Below are 19,286 nucleotides of genomic sequence, written 5' to 3'. Positions count from 1 at the left end.
TGGTCTATGCCTTGGCTAAGTCATCTTGGCAACTTCTGGATTCAAGACCGATTGACAACTGACTTGTCAGACCTTCTTTGTTCTCAGATCATACAGCTCATCGATCATTCAAGGTATTGTTGAACATTTAAAGTACATAAAGAGGTTCGATAGGAACATACATTATTCCCTTTTATCCAAAGATTCTGAGATTTAGATCCATACTAAAGGAAAGGAGTGATGTTTATACAATGCACTTGGTAATACTACTCTTTTCCTCTTCTGCTACTAACTACCCATGAAACTGTCCCAACTGTTCAGCTCAATCCCACATGGCCATTCTGGAATTCTCTGCATGGATGGAAGGAGAAACAATCTACCTTGCTAAACATTCAACAAGTTTAGACATGAGATGGGGGGATGGTTAGGAAATCCAAGATGGTAACAATTCTGGCTCTCCCGAGGGATGGCAGGTGGGGCTCATTGTAACTATTGGATCCACTCCTGGAACAAAAGACCCTGTTGAATAACAAGCCCTAGAATTAGTGGAAAACAGCTCCACTCACTGTTTTTGCCAGACCAAGATGATGCTCTCTTAAAGCCTGTGATGATGTCTGGTCAATTATTTTTTTCTTCAACTGAGTAGAGCAAAACAGGGCAAGGCTACTATGAATAAAAAAAGTGGCACTTGAAAGAATTATGAAACAGAAGTTCTTCTGCCACAGAATTGATGGCTCTTGAGGTTGGAAAGATCTTGGGAGGAATCTCAAACTCTGATCCAACAACCCTGTCAAGTGGCCACTACGACTCTGTTTGCATATCTCCAGTCACAGTGAACTAACTACCGATGATGGAGTACGCACACTATTTTGGATCACTTTAATGTCTTGCTGGTGACATTATTAAGGTGCGGGTGGCACCTTACTTCCCTATGGGAAAGCTCCTGCAATTCTTGAAGAGTTGGTAAAAAAAAACAAAAACAAAAACAAAAACACAAGGTCAAGGAATTGGTAAGCAAGCTGATACAGCCTGCTGGGATGCAGGACAGCTGGTGTCAGAAGCCCCAGCTGGAAGGTGAGTGTGTGTGTGTGTGTGTGTGTGTGTGTGTGTGTGTGTGTTACAATTTTTCTCTCTTTGAGCTGCTTTTCCTCCCCTGCAAATGTTACTGCAATGGAGTGATTTAAGTTTCTTGACGCCAATGGGTAAATAACAGGCTCTCTCAGCACACCAGAAATGAAGCTAGTCTCTTTCTAGCCATAGCATTTCAGTGTGTTCAAGGGGATTGGGAGAGGAAGGAGATGAATATGTCACAGCAGCTGGTCTAGAGGCTCCCCGCTGCACTGCTCTCCTGACTTATGGGTAACTAGTTACCAGAAGTGTCACTTGGGAAAACAAAGTATAATAGGGCTAAGATCTGCAAGTAAAATCACTTGTCCCTTCCAAAAATAACTGCGTATGTTTCTCAAAACACTCTGCAAAGGAGGAAGAAATAGGGCCTCCCCAATTTCTCAGCTGGCCTGCGCGTCTCCTCATCTATCATTGGGGTAATACGTCCAGAGTGGCATTTCGTAATGACAGCAACATTCCAGCAAATCGATAGTTATTTAATTCCCAACAAGCTCTGAAGTCCATTAAGCCTGATTACATTCACCCATTTCAGTGGGTGCCACTATTTTTCCTACACCGGCACTTAATCTATAACAGGAACTTATGAGAACTTTCAAAAGCAATTTCAGCATCAATCAGCATAGAGTGAAGGGCACGATTTGCTTGTAATTATTTATCGGACAGGGCAGCAGAGGGTCTGACAAAACTCCAACAGCCGACCTTCACCCCAAGTTTCCAATAGAAGCCAAAGGCCTTCCAGTGTGCCATGGACTCCTGCTTCAGGCCCCATGTGTGCTCCACGGACCTGCTTATGCCAGGGAAGACGGAATAATTTCCATGTTGTGAAGGACCATTCTCCAGATGGTCCACTCATTTCTCACATATAATACAGGAGTTTCCAAACTGAGCAGAGGCCATAAATCTAGGATGATAGAATGTTCTGTTAGTATTTAGAATCATCCCTGCATGTCTCAAATCACTGAAGTTCTTAAAGTTCACAAGAACCATCCAGAAAAGGGGGGAAAATGTATTTGACCAGAACCCTCCCCAGAAATTTTAATTAGGGTATTGCAGGATTTTGAAATCTATCCGGAAGTGCAAGGGACAAGAATGAAGGTGAAAAGGTGCAGGAAACACAAAAGACATTTCGTTTTCCTTGCCGGTAAAAACGCGATACAGGATTCATTACAAAGGGATGGCTGTTCTCAAACAAATAACCAACAAACAACAACCACCTAACCATCTGGGTTCCCCACGATGTACAGACTCTGTCATTTACTCGATGTTAGCTTTCCACAGAGAACTTCAGACATACACCCACCCAGAAGCCAACGCTTGTTTAAAAAGACAAACTTATGGTAAGGGGGAAAAAATATCCCAAGTACCTTATTGGTTAGATGGTTCTCCCCACACAGAATTAATAGCCTTAAAAGTAAAACCAACACACATTTCAATCCTCCACTTTCTTGCCATCATTAAGATGTAAGCAGCTGGTAAGGGATTCCTAGAATAATCGCTCAACTTCATAAATTAACCATCAACAGAGTGTTCCTTTTTGCCTCGATGCCACCCCTCAGCCCAGGTCGGGGTCGGCGGGGGCGGAGGGGGGAGGGCCTCTATGAAAATAGCCAATCCACGTGAAGGCAAACATATGAATTGATGCATATTTCATGCCTTTTCTATTTCCTGGGTTCAAGCTCTTAACCAAGTCACCTCATGATAAGTTACTTTGCCTCATGATCTGCTCTGGGAGACTGAGTCCCTCAGAAAGCTGGGAAGGAGAGCAAATCCTTTGCCCTGTGGTCAACCTCCTGAAGCAAAGGCATGAATGTTAAACAGCACCCAGATCAATACAAGCAAATATAGCTCAACTACACCATTTATTCAGCCATGAGAGATGTCAATAGCCAGATTAGGGTGATCCATCTTTTTGATTTCCTACTGTCTTCCCACTGACTACACGAGGGCTTTTTCCTGTATTAAAAGTGTTTGCTTTCTCAACCATAAAAATTCCAATTATTACTCTGAGCGCTCTGGAGTTAAGTTGCTTGCTGGCAGTGGCCTTGAATTACCTGGATCAGTCCGGGGAAGTAGGGGGCTGCTGGAACGATCATAGGCACGCCATAGGGATGCAGGAGGACTCCTTGAGAAGGCAACATGCTTTACGTGAAGGTATTATTCCCTCTGAAGCTCAACACATCAATGGAGAGTGAGGGGAAAATCTATAGACCCAACTTCTTCCGAACTACAAAGCTGAGAGCCAAATCGCTTCTGTCAGGAGCCAAGCGCTCATCAACGCCGAGAGGGGGAAAGAAAGAAAATCCGCATCAGCAACTCTTAATGTGAAAGTTTTCTTCCCAGACGACGAGGAGAAACAGCAGCTGCAGAGTTGAAGCTACCAAAATGGAAGGTGCTATTTTGGGAACGGCTTGCCTAACATGACTAACCAAATACTCTTCATTAATTTACTTCTCAGGGAGAGAGAGAGAGAGAGAGAGAGAGAGAGAGAGAGAGAGACCAAATGACAGGGAGAGAGAGGTAGTCCGGCTATAGGATTTGGGCTCTTCCAAAGAATTTGGACAAAAGGCAAAGGACAGAGTCCAGATGGGCTTTGTAGAGAGAAATACTGAGCACGTAAATTGATAGGATTATCAGTTGCCACTTAAAACTCAAGGAGGTTAATGTGGGCAGCCTTTGGTCCTGATCCAAGAGAAGCTAGGGTGATAGGATAGTTTGTGTCCCCCTCTCTCTCTCCCTCTCTTTGGTTTTATTTTTATTTATTTTCTTTTTCTTTTTTAATTTTATTTATTTATTCGAGAGATAGAGAGAGAGAGAGAGAGAGAGAGAGAGAGAGAGAGAGAGAGACAGGCGGAGGGAGAAGCAGGCTCCATGCAGGGAGCCAGACGCGGGACTCGACCCCGGGTCTCCAGGATCATATCCTGGGCTGAAGGCAGTGCTAAACTGCTGAGCCACCTGGGCTGCCCTGGTTTTAATTTTAAAGGGGAAATCTGCACAAACAGTCCAATAATCATACCAGCTAACATTTGCAGAGGGTGCTAAGCACAGAGAATGAATGAAGTTATTGACATGGGCTATGTCACTTATTCTGGGAACCGTCTGAACTACTATCAGGTACAGTCAAACACAACAGGTAAGGGGGCTCACACTAGCTGGATTGTTTGCTCCCAGGCCGAGCCTCTGAGCCTCGGTCTCCTCATCTGGAAAATGGAATAATAACAGACCGTACCTCATAGGGTTGCATGACCAAGTCCTTGGCATGATGCCCTCTGTACAATATTGTAGGCCATCAGCCAGTCTCATCCCGTGTTTCCTGTTCTTGTCCCGGCGGTCGGTATGGACACATCTCTGGCCTCAGATCAATGGTGCAGATACATTCAAATTGTCACTTGTAGCGGGAAGGCACAGGGGCCGGTGGAGAGCTCCCCGGTTTCGAGAGCAGGGATGGGGAACAGACAAAGCCAGTCCGCTCAGCTAACGCCGAAGGCCCAGGGATCACTGGAAATCAGCTTCAAACCAAACATCCGCGCGCCACATTCCACCTCTAACTCTAAGCAGGACACAGGATATAGATTTTGTAAAACTCAGGGCGCTTCAGACACCGCAAAACATATTCAACTATTGGCTTTTTCTAAATCCAAATGTCAATTCCTCCACTTTTAGATAGCCAAGGTGTTTTTACACTACACTAATTTTAGTTGCTTGATTTAGCTGCATAATTACATTTCTAGATAACGACAGTGGACAGCATTTGGCAGAGAATTCAATTATTTAAGGCTGAATTTTGGCCATCTTGACAAGGTTTCTCTGTAATTGATTCTCGTGTATCAAAGTGGCCACACTGTTACAATTCAGAAAGCTCCAGTAACAGCTGCAAGTTGACCCCTCTTACTTAACAGCCTGATACTGTTTCTAACTTTAGCTTTTGACTATGACTTTCAACACCGCGCCTCTGAGAAGTTACCAGGGAGGACAGAGGCATCGCCACGCGCCAGCTTCCCGGGATGGGAGGGCTGTTGGTCACTCCGGTAAGGGCTGGGCCTGACTGGATTATGCCTCCTCCCGGTTATAGCATGCAAAGAACATTGGAGGAGGAGACAGGAGATAATTTGGTCACAGAGTCCAGAAACTTACACATTTAGATACTTAGTTTCCTAAAACTAGAACAGAGGTGACAATACATACTTGCTCTTCCCCAAGACAACTCCGGAGAGCAAAACTACAGGAGTGTTTTGGGAGCCACAGAGTTCCATAAATACCAAGGATCATTGTGTTTATTACTGTATACGTTGTTTTGGTTAAAGAACCTGATGGGTTCAGAGAGAAATGAGAAGTGCATTATACATGGGGCATATAGACACATGGCTATTATCCTTTGCAGAGAGGGCATTGCCCTTCTGCTTTTCAAGAAGTCTGCAAGGAACAGAAGTTTTTGCTGATTCTGCATGAGGAGCATCCATTTCCTCCTGTCTCTTAAGAGAAGGGCTCATTGTTTTGTGACTCTTTTCATTTTGACCGCCAGGAAGCTCAAAGACGAAGAAGAGGTGGGCCTCTGTCGGTTGTGTTGGCTTTTACTGCCTGTGTATTTGTGTTCCAGTCTTCGTGTCCTGACCACCTCCAATCCTAACAGCCGCTATCCACATTGTTTCTGATTCTGATTTTACATTCATATATTACTGTCATGTAAAATCTGTAGCAATTTTGCTTTTGGAACTGTTTGAATTGAACATATCCTTGTTCCAAACCCACCTCAAAAACTTTGTGCAGTCATAAAACATAACATTCAATGACAATCCTTCAGTTAAACCTCTTTTTCTGAACACAGGTTCTGTTTTTTCCAAACAAGAAGCACCCAGTATTCCTAGACCATAATTCTTTTTTCTTACATCCACTCCCTCTGCTAAAAGGCAGACATCACCTTCTGTGCGTCCCTCCTCAACCACCGGCTCGGCGCACGACTCATGATAAATGGTTGGCTCTCCAACGTCTAGTGCGTGGTATTAAGCTCATGGTTTTTTTGTTTTGTTTTCTTTTGCTTGTTTTGCAGGGACTTTGAAAATGCAGAATAAAAGAATAAAGCAGAGATCGGGGGAGCAGTGGCTAGGAGACACAGGTAGGCCTCAGAAACACAGAATTCAAGGGAAGGGCTGTGCATCAATATTTGCTATGGCCATCCCAGGCAGGAGGGCAACTTGCTTCTATAAATGGGCAGATGATAAATAGCTCAGGTGTTGAGGACCTCAGCTCTTTGCTGTAACCACTCAAAACTGCTACTGTCACATGAAACCATTTATAATGCGGAAACAAACACTGAAATTTTAATTTCCTGTAATTTTCACCTGTCATGAGATAGTCTTCTCTTGATTTTCTCCCCCTCTTGAAAAGATCTAACAACCATTCTAAGCTTGAGGGTTATAAAAATGGGTAATGGGCTAGGTTTGGCTCACAAACCATGGTTTGCTGACCCCTAATTGAGAACATATATTTTAATTAAGGCTCTGGAAGTCAGACTTCAATATAGTAGCAAATATATCCTCCTTTTTTGGTTGCCCTCTGCTTCCCCATGTGCTTCTTGATTTTTTTCTTTCACTTCCTTGGTTGATCTTCCCTGTGTCAAGGATTTCCATCAGGAGATTTTGTTTTGGGGGGGAGGGGGGTCTTAGCCAGGCTTTGATAGTTCAATCTTACCCTCACTCTCAAAAAAAATAAATAAATAAAAACAAAAACCTAATAAACAAACAAACAAAACAAAACAAAAAAATCCCAGCTTCCATCTTCTTTCCCCAACCTTCCATGATGACACTGCTTTCTCAGAGGCTGCCCTTCTCTTTCCCCCTCCTGGCTCCTCTGCTGAGGTCAGATGCTGCATCTCCCTCTCACATCTGAGAGTGAACATGAGGATTATGCTGCTCGCCACCAGCCTTTGTGGGTGGCAGCCCCCCAAAGTTTAAACACTCACGTAGAAGAAGAAAAAAGTATCACAAATGTCGGCTGGGGGTGGGGAGAGGACAGCACTCAGAGACCAATTCCTGCTGTATGGATTCTGTTGGTCAACAGAGCCAATTGCAACCTTGTGGACCAAATCCAGGCTGTGTGGGAGGATGAAGGGGAGGAAGAGGAATATGTTGATGATGACGATGATGGTTTGTCTGCATTGTGTAAAAGAGAGGTGATATTTTTAAATGGAGGTGTCTCGTGTAAAATTTAGATCAATAGTAGTATCTCTTGAAAACCTGGAAGATCTAGAAACACTGGGCCACATTTCCTCATACCAATAATCCCTGAAGTCTGGGAAGAATCTGCCTCCCCCATAGAGCAGGAGAATCAGACTCTGTGAGACTGTCTCCACCATTCTTTACCTGCCACCTGAAAAGAAGCCAAGGGTTAGCTGCCACTTGTGGACCATTGAAACAGAACGGAACAAAAAGCATAAAACAAAATGTTTCTCTGACAATATTAATTGCACTGTCGATCATTTGAATATTGACAGTGTTTACCTGACAATATGGATCCATGCAGAACATGGACCCATTCATACCACCACCCCATTTCCAGGCCGAGTTGGGGAAGAGACAGTTTCCTACAGTATTCAAGGCCCTTTATGATATTCCTAACCTTTATTTTTCCAGATTCATCCTCTAATACACCCTGTCCTTCCTTCTACAAATCACTTTTTTTTTTTTTCTGCAAATCAGTCTGGCAAGGTGCCTTTGCCATACACTTTTATAGATCCCAGCCTCTGTACAATCTGGCCTGCTATGCAGAACTACTCATTCTTCCATTTTTCTTTTCTTTTCTTTCTTTCTTTCTTTCTTTCTTTCTTTCTTTCTTTCCTTTCTTTCTTTCCTTCCTTCTTTCTTTCCTTCCTTCCTTCCTTCCTTCCTTCCTCCTTTTCTTCCAATTCAAACTTGCAATGTTACATGTTCTGCAAAACCTTCCCCATGATACCCGGCAGCATGAGCTACACCATCACCTATGTTCTGAAGTCACCCTAGCAAGGTACAAGAACCCTGTAAAGTGTGACTGCTCCTCTGGGAGGTAGACTGGCTCAGATGAAGAAGCCTGCCATTCATACATGTTCAACCGATGACTTTGAGGTGGTGACCAGATAAACAAAGTTTCCCAGAATGCTTCCTGGGAGAATGACTGACTGAATGGCTGCTTTGGGAAAATGTGAGTCAAGCTGAGGGTTTGCAGGGGTCTCCAGACCTCTGAGGACTACCTGTATCTCTAAATTTGTCTCAAATGTCCAGGGTGGGGGGGAGGGTACCGGCATAGTAAAAAAAAAAAAAGCCTAAGTCTCAAAGTTGGAGAGGCTGAGTTGGGATGTTGGTTCTGCTGTCTTTGAGCGTCTGATCTAGGATAAGATCCTTAGTCCTGAGCCCTAGTCTCCTCGGGGGTGAAGTGACTCAACACCTGCACCTCTTTGCAGGCAGGCTGCTGCCGTGGAATGATCTGGTTATACATGGGTGTTCCTGGCACTTGGAAAGTAATCAAAAAGGTCTGGTGTATTTTTATTTATTTTTTTTCCTCAGGTCTTTAGTGTATCTGCGTGAAACTGTTTTCTCCTCATCTCTGTGATATGTCACATTTGCCTTCTCTGGGCCCCACCAGTACCCACAGTGAGGTCTCTGTTGGAGCCTCCTTTCTATCCCTCACTTGGCTGCTTATTGAAGACAGCCCTCCTCCTTCAAAAAGCAGCCACATGCTGGCTCCTCTGGCAGCCTCTTCACCTTCTGCAGCACTCACGACCTAGCCTTCTAGGTCCCTGGAAGACCAGCAGTGATTTGTCCCAGGATGGTAAAGACCTGGCTGGTGACCACACCCAGGTAAGATCCATTTTATCTCTTCTCCCCCATCCTCGATCATTTTGTTTTTTTCGTGTCTTTTTCACAGGACTGGACATAGAGCAGATGCTCAGTAAGCACTTGAGAATCACCAGTGGTGTCCACAGGACGAGATGGGGGTTCAGAGAGGTTATGTCACTTATCCGAGTTTAAACTGCAAAATGTGTGCTTTGTCAGTTACCAAGAGCCAGTTTTCCTTTCCCTTCCTTTTTTTTTTTTTTTTTTTTTTTTTTTTTTTAGTTTTCCCTTCCAAATGCCCCTACTACTTGCTCCATCATCAAGATTGACCACTCCAGGGCAACAACTTGGGGCAAAGTTGACAAACTCCACTCACCACCCAGACGTGCATTCAAACCCCATCCAAAGCAGGCGAGAATAACATGGAAGGGCTTTACTTTGCATGGACCATTTACCTAGAAGTAAATTCCCTGAGATGCTACATAATGTTTTGGTCCTGATGCTGGGGACAGACAGATGAGTTCCCACCATTCCCGGCAGAGGGGACACCAAAAGCATCAGGCTGATTCCCAGGGAGGCAAGATCCTCCACAGGAAAAGCTTCCACAGACTGTGGGTAGGATGTACTGAGACATCGACCAGATGCTCCTCAAGTTATAGCCACTGCCTATGAATCTTGAGTGGGGGACCGATCCAACTGGGTAAGTGACATCCTGGGAAGAGATGCTGTATCCCAACCCCTCTTATGGATTGGTTTGGGTTAATACGTGTAAATGAGTTAATGAATGGAAAGCTCTTACAAGAATGACCAATGCCTACTAAGCATTCCATCTCACCATGACACCACTATTCCCTCAGGGTCTGACACTCCTTGCCTCTCCTGGCTCCCCTCTTGCAAAAGCACCAGATCATAGTAGTTAAGAGTTCACAGTGAGCCATACTGCCCATATGAAAAGCCTAGTTTCTACCAACTGCTAGCTGTATCTTCTCCTGTAAATTGCCTAACTGTGCCCCAGATTCATGATCTAAAAGATAAGAATATTGTTAGTAACCATAACTCACAGGTGGTCTGGAGATTCAAGAAAGAATAACACGCAGACATTTAGCTGAGGGACTGGTTCATAGCAGACACTCATTTAATGGGTGCTGGTAGCTGTGGCAGTGGTAACAGCATTAGCAACAGCTGGTCTGGAGGATCAAACCAGCTCAAATCAGACCTTCCCCAAACCAGGAGTATCAATATCCTTTCTCCTTTCAACCTCTAATAGGTTAAATAAAACAGTGCTTACAAAAGTTAACCTGCCATGTGTCTTCTTATATAAGAGCTTCCCTCCTCCTTCCACACCTCAAACCAAAAATCGAGACACAGGTGCTAACAAGGATGTGTGTGTGTGGCTTCTGTACATAGGAGAGATGGTGCTGAAACCAAAATATGAGAATTTCAATTTTAAGCAAGGGTTTGCGGGGATGATGAAGATAGTGCTTTTGAATCTGGGACACTGGGTCACCCTATTACCTCCAAAAATGGTTATGCAGATGCACAAAGAAAATTCCAGTAGGTCCTGTAAGTGAGGAGACTGCTGATTATCATTAGAAACTGGAACCCCCAGTGGTAGAGGCAGTACCGGGCTCCTCTTGGTTCATTAAGCGCTTCTTGACCTGATTCTCCTCTGAAAGCCAGACTGACTGGCTGAATGAGCAAATCTAAGAATATCAACCCCACACATCATCTCTGCTGAGATCAACAATGCTTCAGGAACCGACCCTTGACCTATCTTGGGATGAATGGCAACTGGGTTTGAGAATTTGTTGACCTTGCTTCAGGCAAACAAATGCTCCCGAGGGACTCTCAGTGTTGGGGATGGTAATCAGCCACTCCCCTGAATTTTGCTTTGTACCCTTCCCTGTATCTTCTGCGTCTGTGCTGCAGGTCCCTGCAGGAGCTGGGCACAGGGACACTCCAAATAGCACAATCTCCAGAACTCATAACTGGGCCTCTCTGCCCAAACCCCATGCACATACTCTATTCCCTGAGAACTGGCTGTAACACCTGAGTTCTACGTGCATCCTTCACTCCTTAGTGACTAAGCGCCTGGACTGGCATCTCCCCATGTGCTCTGTGTAACAGAAGCTTCCTAAGATGCTACCTTGTAAAAAGAACCCCATGACCAAAGAAGTAGGAGAAATTCAGCCTGAAGTCTCTCCCTCTTGGGGATTCATGATGCCTTATTAGCACAGTAAAGCCCCTGAGGGGTCTTGTAAGAATAAAAGAATAGAAACCTGTTTGACCTTATTTGATCCAGAAATTATTAGATGGCCAACAGACCATCTGTCCATCCATCCATCATCCACCCATCCATCCATGTATTCATCTTGCTATGTGATATCTGGCCATTGAGAATTAATTGTCAATCATGTGCAAAGTGCTTTACTCCTCCTTTTTTCCCTTCTACTTCCTCATCTTCATCATCACCATCTTCATCATCATCATCATCATCATAATCATCATCATCACCGTTCCACCATTTGACAAATACTCGATGCTTACTTTGTGCCAGGTACTGCACCAATTTCATCACATTCGCTCCCTCTGCTTATCCTCTCTACAGCCCTCTGAAATCGATTCTGTTAGGTTTCTTACATTAGAGACGAGAGAACTGAAGCACTGAGAGGTGAAGTGAATGACAAAGGAAATAAGGCTGGTAAACGAGGAGCTGTAGTTTGAACGAGGTCTGCTGGGCCCTGGTTGCTGATTACTCGGTGAAGCCCTTTTCTGGCATGTGACCCCATGTAAGTATTCTAAGAAATGCTGGCCAGGACAAAAGTCATGCTGAGTGCCCTCCTTATCTCCTTCACCCTCAGCACCTCACTCCATCTCAATCACCCCAGTAGGCACTGGAGGCAGAGGGAAGACACACCCAAAGCCAGTACAGAGAGCTGGATGGCACTTGGAGGCTTGGGGAGGGCTGGCCTCCGCTGCCCCAAGACTTCAGGGAATGGAAACACCCCCAAGCAGAGGAGGTTCAAGGTGCAGGGAAATGGGCTGGTCACGTGGGAACAGCAGCGAAAAGCAAGTGTGGGTGGAGGAAAGAGAGGAGGGTGACCTAGGAGAAGGAGTGCTGTAGCTGAAGCACCATCTCAACCTCCGGGGTGGGCTTATCCTTGGCTCTGTCCCACACTAATAATGCCTCTTCTGGGACAAAGGGGTGGTTCTTTTTCTAATTCTTCTTCTTCTTTTTTTTAAGATTTTATTTATTTATTCATGAGAGACAGGGAGAGAGGCAGAGACACAGGCAGGGGGAGAAGCAGGCTCCATGCGGGGAGCCTGACGTGGGACTCGATCCCAGGACTCCAGGATCACGCCTTGGGCCGAAGGCGGCACTAAACCACTGAGCCACCTGGGCTGCCCCCAAAGGGGTGGTTCTTAACTCATATATCTGATGCAGGGACCACTCTGAGAATTTGGCCTTCATTCCAGAAAATAGTACATAACTCACAAAATTTTCCATATCATTACAGGGGATTGAAGGCCCCTCTGAAACTCATCCCGGGGACCCTCGAGGAGCCCCTGGATCTCTATCAGATGTTGAAGTGTATGGCCAATGTGTGCTGTGCTTTCGCCAAAGGAAAGGCATGGATGGAGTCAGAATCCCTGAAGTTGGGTTCGCGGTGACAGTTCAGGTGACTGGCCTCCCGTGGAATCATCCTGACGTGCTTACTGGCACTGTGACTTTGAGGATGTCTACCGGCCGCTCAGAGGACTCTCACCGCAACTTGACAGAGATGAGGTTTGCAGAAAGGCAAGAAGGTCAAACAGCTGGGGGAAGTGCTGAGGCATTCCACAATGCAAAACCAAGTCAGACACTGTGGAATTAACTCCCACCCTCAGCTCTCCTGGCCCAATATGAGCGGTTCTCCCAAGTTGGGGCCTGGCTTTCTCTGCTGAGGCTTTTGCCTCCAGCTCCAGGCCAGACGACAGATACTATCGGACCAGTGAGCTGGTGGGAAGCATGGCAAGGCTCCCACCAGAACCAGCGTTGGGGGACAACAGAGAGGTAGGAAGCATGTGCTTGCATTTTCAGAGACTCTGCAGTCTGCCCTTGCAGGCGAGACTAAGTGGTTGGGCCCCAGCGCCGAGCTGGGCCAAGTGCACAGCTGAGCATCTGTGAGGACGGGCCAAGGGGCTGACCACTGCAAATGGTTTCCTCACCATGTCATGGCCAGGCAGCTGGTGGCAAGAGTGCCTCTGACAGGTGGGGTTCTCGGCTTCCCAGATTAGCAGTGCCCTCTGGGACACTGTGGGAACATCAAAAGAGGAACCACCCTAAGTGACCTCATTTCCTTTCTGATACATATGACGACCTTTCTTTAAATATATCTTGCTCGGCAAACCATACGTAGCATTTAGCATTTGCTAGATACTTTCTCACCGCTTCATGTATCCGCTCATTTCATCCTCATCGCGATCTTATACGGAAAGTCCTGTTATTATCCCTATGTTACTGAGACACAGAGAGGTTAGGGAACTTGCTCAAGATCTCATACCCTGTGAGCGGCGAGTCTGGCTCCAGAGTCACGTATTCAAAGGGTGTGCTATCTCTCCAGGAAAGACACATTTAAAAAAATCTATTTATGTTTTTTTGGCTGATCTCAACCTGACTAATAAAAAGCAAGCTTGCTTATTTGTTGTTTTTATTATTTTATTTGATTTTATATTATTTTATATTATTTTATTTATTTTATTTATTTTATAATAAAAGCAATGTGACCTGTTGGCTAGGAACTCAGGATCCTGGGGCCATACTAAAGTTAGGTTCAAATTCTGGATCTGACGATTCCTGGCTTTGTTACCCTAGGCAAATTACTTAACCTCTCTGAATCTCAATTCACTCATAAATTTAGAGGTAATAATACTTCCTTTCAAGGCTGTCATGGAGAGTACACTAAGTCAGGTAGCCATGTGCTAAAAATATTCCTCGAGCTTGGGTCCACTTTCAGGAGCTTCACGCATGATGGTCATCTCTGTTTACACGAACGCCAGGTATTTAAGTGACGACTCACTTATTGCTCGCTGGTTGACCCCAAGCATTCCAGCTGCATTGATCAGTAAATTCCCATAGTTGCTTAAGCTAGGTTGAGTTGGGTTTCTGTTCCTTGCAACTAATAGATTCTGAACTAATTCAATAGCGATGGTAAGAATAGTGGACACGCACGTGCACAAAAGGAAGTCAACAGAAGATACCTTTGGCTTCTGTTTTTAAACAAACACGTTTATAGACCTTTCTAAGGGCCAAATGCCATCAAAAGCTCTTTCAAGACTAACTCTTTTAATCTTTTAATAATTCTCTGGTGTTGGTCCTCATAACTGCCCCATTCTCCAGATGAGGAGGCATAACACAGTTTACATCATCCCTGGCTAGTTGGGTGGGAGGCCCATAGCCAAAGGCCATGTCTTCCTGCCTGCTTCCAAATCCTATTTTCTTTCCTCTGCATGCTTTGCATCACCAAGGATGTTGATGTACTGGCTAAGTAAGGAATCCTGGAAACCTATAGAGGAGCGAGCACCAATAATCAGGTGCCTGCATTATAAACACTGCCTCCGTGCTGAAACCTCCCCTAAGTGAGTCCTAGAAAAAAAACTGCATGGGCCGTTAACAAAAATTCCAAGATATCCTTATCCTTCCAGAGAAATCCCACTGTTGTGGAGCCATGCCAACACAGATTACACAATCTCAGAACTATATTCAGACCCAGAAAAAGAAACATCAACCTGAAATCAACCTACCACTGTCCCTATCTCTTCTTTTGAAATAATATTTGGTGGAGAAATCGGTTTCCCCTTTCTACACGTGCTCATAAACTCACTGAGCTGGTTGGTTTTTTAGGTACTCGTTTTTCTGCACACCCACCTATGACAGATCTGAACAAGTCAGCATTCCATGAAGTATTTACTGTGTTCGTTTGCATCTCCCCCAAGAATACCGAATAGAGTTCAGTGTGGAAATTCACAGATTCCAGGGTGCCTGTTTGTTTTAGGATTACCACCCAGACCTCACTTCCTTGGAGACTCCATGGCTGGCCTCAAAGATGAATGCTCTTTTTAGGACCAAAATAGAACAAAGGGACAAAAGGGAACTGAAGGGTTTAAAATTAGGATAAAAAAAGAAAAAAAGAAAAACTTGGCGCCGGAGTGGCCTTCCTTACCCGTTTAAACTTACCAATGATGCCCAACTTTTAGTGTGGTTTATCCCCATATGTTCCCACACTCCCACTGGGACCTAACATTTGCAGGCGCTATTTATCATTCTGGCTAGTGGTGTGCTCATCTGCCTACCTCGCTAAGCAGCCCTTGTTGTTATTTTTATAATTACTGGGAGTCTTTTTCATGTTACACTCTGCCAGAACTCCGGCTTACCACACACCTGTTATACTCGGAACACATGGAGCGAAGGGGGTGGGTCTGGCAGTGGAGGAAAGGGGAAGACGGCCTTCCTGCTCACTATGAAAAGCAAAATCAAGAATAAAGAAGCAGACCAGAAGCCACTAGGTACCTACTTTTTTTAAGGGCTGTACTCTGTGCCAGCTTGTTATTCAATAAACACTCTCTGCTCATTGGAGAGTTTGTTTCTTAGAGCAAATGCTGTGCCTTTTTTTTTTTTTTTTTTTTTTACAAATGGCAACTTATGTAGTCATCACGATGACCAACAATGAATATCATCGTCCCCATTTTACAGATGAGAAAACTGAAACAAAGAAAAGTTAAGTCCCTGGACATGAGGGCACACAGATGGCAAGTGGCAGATTGGGAGCACCTCCGAATTCAGGTGCTTCCGTATGAGACTACTGTGCTGCGCTCTAATCAGCATCCCTGCCATCCACAAACGTCATCCTCACCACTGCCAGCACACCTCCTTTGTCACTTCCACCATCATCAGTTACACTGTTATCACCGCCACCCCCGCCAGCACCACCACACCACCTTCACCAGCATCATCATCACTGCCAGTATAAAAGTATTTCTCTGGCTCTTTCCATTGGCTTAGCACTTTGCCGGGTGTTCTACGAACCACCTCATGCCATATTCACAACAACCCTATGTTACTAGTCCTGTTATCACCTCTACTTCACAAATGTGGAAACTCAGCTTCAGAGAAGTGAAGAAATCTGTCCCAGTAGCTGGTCAGGGGTTCATAAGATCTGTGATGATTTTATGATTCAAAGCCAGTTTTGCCTGACACCTATGAGAATGCGTTTACCTCCTGTACTCCCTTTCCTGGAGGTGGCAGGTGGAGGCACTTCATCACACTGGCTCTCCCCGCCCCCTCACCCATCATATTGGAAGTTTGTTGCTAGGCTGTGAGAGACCTACCGCGGAGCTGGGATATGACTTTGCATGTGGTAACTCTACTACCAAACAATGTGCAAGACCAACTGCTGAGACCCTGAGCTCTAGCCAAGTAACATCGGGGATCTTTGGCCTGACATCTGCTGAAACTGGCCTGTAATTCTCTTGAATGAAGCCCCATGCATCCAGGTCAGTCCCTCCTGAGACGTCACCATCCTCACCAAAGCCCCCAGACGTCCCCTCCGGCACATTCCATTGGTTCTCCTTTGCCTGAACACCGGATTTGGGGGATGAAGGGGTGCCACAGAGAGTATCAGGCTTGTTTTTAAAAACTTCTGCTCCTGTCCATCTCTTCTGTCAACTCCCAGACCAAGCGACCACCGTGGCGCACCTGAATTATTGCTGTGGACTCCTACCTGGGCCAGGCTTTCAATCTTGTCCCTCTCTAATCTATTCTCCACAAAACAGCCAAACTGGTCTGTTTAAAGGCTAAGTTCAATGATAGTTGTTCTCTGCTTAGAGCTCTTACCATTATTTCTCTTCCCCTTTTAATTCCATTTGGAATGAAATCCACCCCCCACCCCCACCCTCATCAATGCTTCTAAGCCACTGTGGTTCTTCTGCCTCTTTCCCTTCACTCCGTTGTGCTCTGGGCTCACTGGCTTCTGCTCAGTTTCCTATGAACCTCTGGCCATGGTCGGGCCAGCATACAAACCTTCTGCCTCAGTAGGCTTGCTCTCTGCCACCCCAATCCCCACCTCTGCCCACTTTCTTCATCTCTGCCCACTTCCTCACAGACAGCTCTCCTCATCCCCGAATGCAACTCCCACTATTTCTTGTGGACCTGACATTTTTTTTCTTCTTTCAGAGCATTTACCACAACTTGCAATACAAATTTGTACAATGGGTGCCTGGTTATTACCTGCCTTTCCCAGAAGCCTGTAAGCTCCATGAAGGAAAATGAAGTTGGTTTCCTTGTCTATGTACCCTCGGTGACTAACCCAATTTCTGAGGCAGAGCAGAGGCTAAATAAATATTTGTTGAATGAATGAGCAAGTGAATTAATTATTAACCAATTACTTAAGTGAAGGAATGAGGTCTGATTTAATCATTATGGATGTCACACACTTTGCTATAGACAACTCGATACATCTTTCATAAATAGATCATGAAGTATATGGAACATTTTATAAATGGTTAAAAACAGCATATCTCTTCTCCCATAGGATCAGATGAACTCTCAAAAGTCTGTCTTATGTGTAAGCCTCTAGTTGTCTTATGTAATATAGTAATTGCTGGCTTGAATTAAAGACATCATTATTTTGGAGAGTTGCTCTTTTTCTGATATAAAAAGTGAAGGATCCATCCCTCATAGTAACATCATCTCCTTGGCATGCTACATGATTAAGGAGGAAATGTGATTTTATTTTTTGAGAAATTGATATTTTTCACAAAGCCAGAGGAGCTATCAGAATAAAGGGATGTTTATTTGGGTGAATCACCAGCTTTGCACAAATCCCAAGTGCTAATTGCATAATGGGTCTTTACAAAATGCCATAATATGGGTTCGGCTGGTTTCTCTGTTTTCGGTTTGAAAAATAGATTGTTTAATAACCCATCAAAGCTATATGTAAACCAAGTAAACAATAGAGCAGATGTTGACTGCTGTCTTGTGCCTCGTAGACATAATTAAAGACAATGAGACACTCTCAGAGTTTATAAGAGAGGACAAAGGCAAACACAAAAAATCAGTACAATATAAATGTAAACTGCATTTGCTGGACACCTGCTTTCTTAGTCCAAAATGCTGTCTCATATTTCCTGTGATGAAAAAATTTTGTAACATTCTCTATTTACTTATGTAAATATGTACATCCTGTCCTCTACTTTTCAGGAAGACAAGACTATAAGAGCTAGTCTTTTCAACTGAGTATTCACCTCAATTTCATTATGGCTAAGACCCTACACAGTTTCCAAAAACATTTTTAATTTTCTCATAAGCATAAATGTGAATAAGAACCAGTTAGCTAAAACTTCCCACATTTATAAAAGCAAATTCAAGCCCTGGTTTGGGTAGGGGTCAGCTGGGGCTCTATTCAGTAGTCATAGCATGCACTCTTTCATACATTTTTTAAGAATTCGACCAAATTGACTTGTTTATTTCCTGAAAGCCTCACATATCTTTTTTTTTTATGTCAGACACATTTCCTAAAATCACGATTTCACCCTATACAAAAAAACAATCCTATTGGATAGAATGCTTAAAGTATCATTCCAATTTTCTAAATATTCTGCCTTTTTTTTTCCCTCAAACTCCTACTCAGATTTCTGTTAGGTTTTCAGTGCTTAGTTCTACAGAGGAAAAAAAAAACATAACCACACACGAAATGTAATGCATGATATAATTAAGAGAACGCAAGCACAATTAAAAAGAAAAAAAAAACCCAAAACACAGGGCTTTTCTCCACAAATATCTTAAAAGAGGCATTGAACATTCGATATACCATTTGATTATATCATTTTTTTCCCTTTTAATTAGAGAGAAAAAAAAATCTGAGGTGAAAATCAGTTTTCTGTGGCTTACAAGACAGGAGAAACTTTCCTCGATCCAGTATCCTCAATTCGGAAAAACAAATGTCCTCACTCATTTTCAAAACAAAGCAGCGTTCTTTTTCTATGAATAACTGAAGGTGTTTTTTATAAGCCTCAAAAATCCCATTGTTTGAAGAACACCTGAATTTCCTACTGATTTGTAGCAAATAGTGGTGCTTCTTCTGGTACCTCCTGGCTCCCTTGTCTGTTGTTTTTGATGATACAGAAGGAAGGGGGATTCTAATGTGATCTTGCATCTCTTTATGCTAATAAAATGGTGTCAGCCCATTTTCACTGACAACACCATAAAGCATAAACACCAAATGGGAAACAAATAGGGCCCTGATAACACTGTGAAACGGACCAATCAACCCTGAAGCACCTAAGATAGATGGCACCCCTCCTTCATTCATTCCTTATAGAAAGGCAGTGAAAATGTCC

At 44.2% G+C, this 19,286-nt stretch overlaps 1 protein-coding gene across 13 annotated transcripts in view; it reads right to left on the bottom strand.

The window, feature by feature from the left end:
* RBFOX1 (RNA binding fox-1 homolog 1) overlaps nucleotides 1-19,286 on the bottom strand; it is a 1,051,909-nt gene that overhangs the window by 333,099 nt on the left and 699,524 nt on the right. For 12 of the 13 annotated variants that reach the window (XM_055340889.1, XM_055340888.1, XM_055340897.1 and 9 more), the window contains exon 1: nucleotides 3,159-3,470. The exons of the other annotated variant lie outside the window; for it this stretch is intronic. In XM_055340889.1, coding sequence (XP_055196864.1) covers nucleotides 3,159-3,245 — 87 coding nt within the window. In that variant the 5' untranslated portion in view covers nucleotides 3,246-3,470. Of the gene's footprint in view, nucleotides 1-3,158; nucleotides 3,471-19,286 lie in introns of those variants that run through there. 13 annotated transcript variants of the gene reach the window in all.

Source organism: Nyctereutes procyonoides, unplaced genomic scaffold (assembly GCF_905146905.1).
Source record: "Nyctereutes procyonoides isolate TBG_1078 unplaced genomic scaffold, NYPRO_anot_genome, whole genome shotgun sequence".
In the NCBI taxonomy this organism is placed as follows: domain Eukaryota; kingdom Metazoa; phylum Chordata; class Mammalia; order Carnivora; family Canidae; genus Nyctereutes; species Nyctereutes procyonoides.
This window is presented reverse-complemented; position numbering and strand designations above follow the sequence as displayed.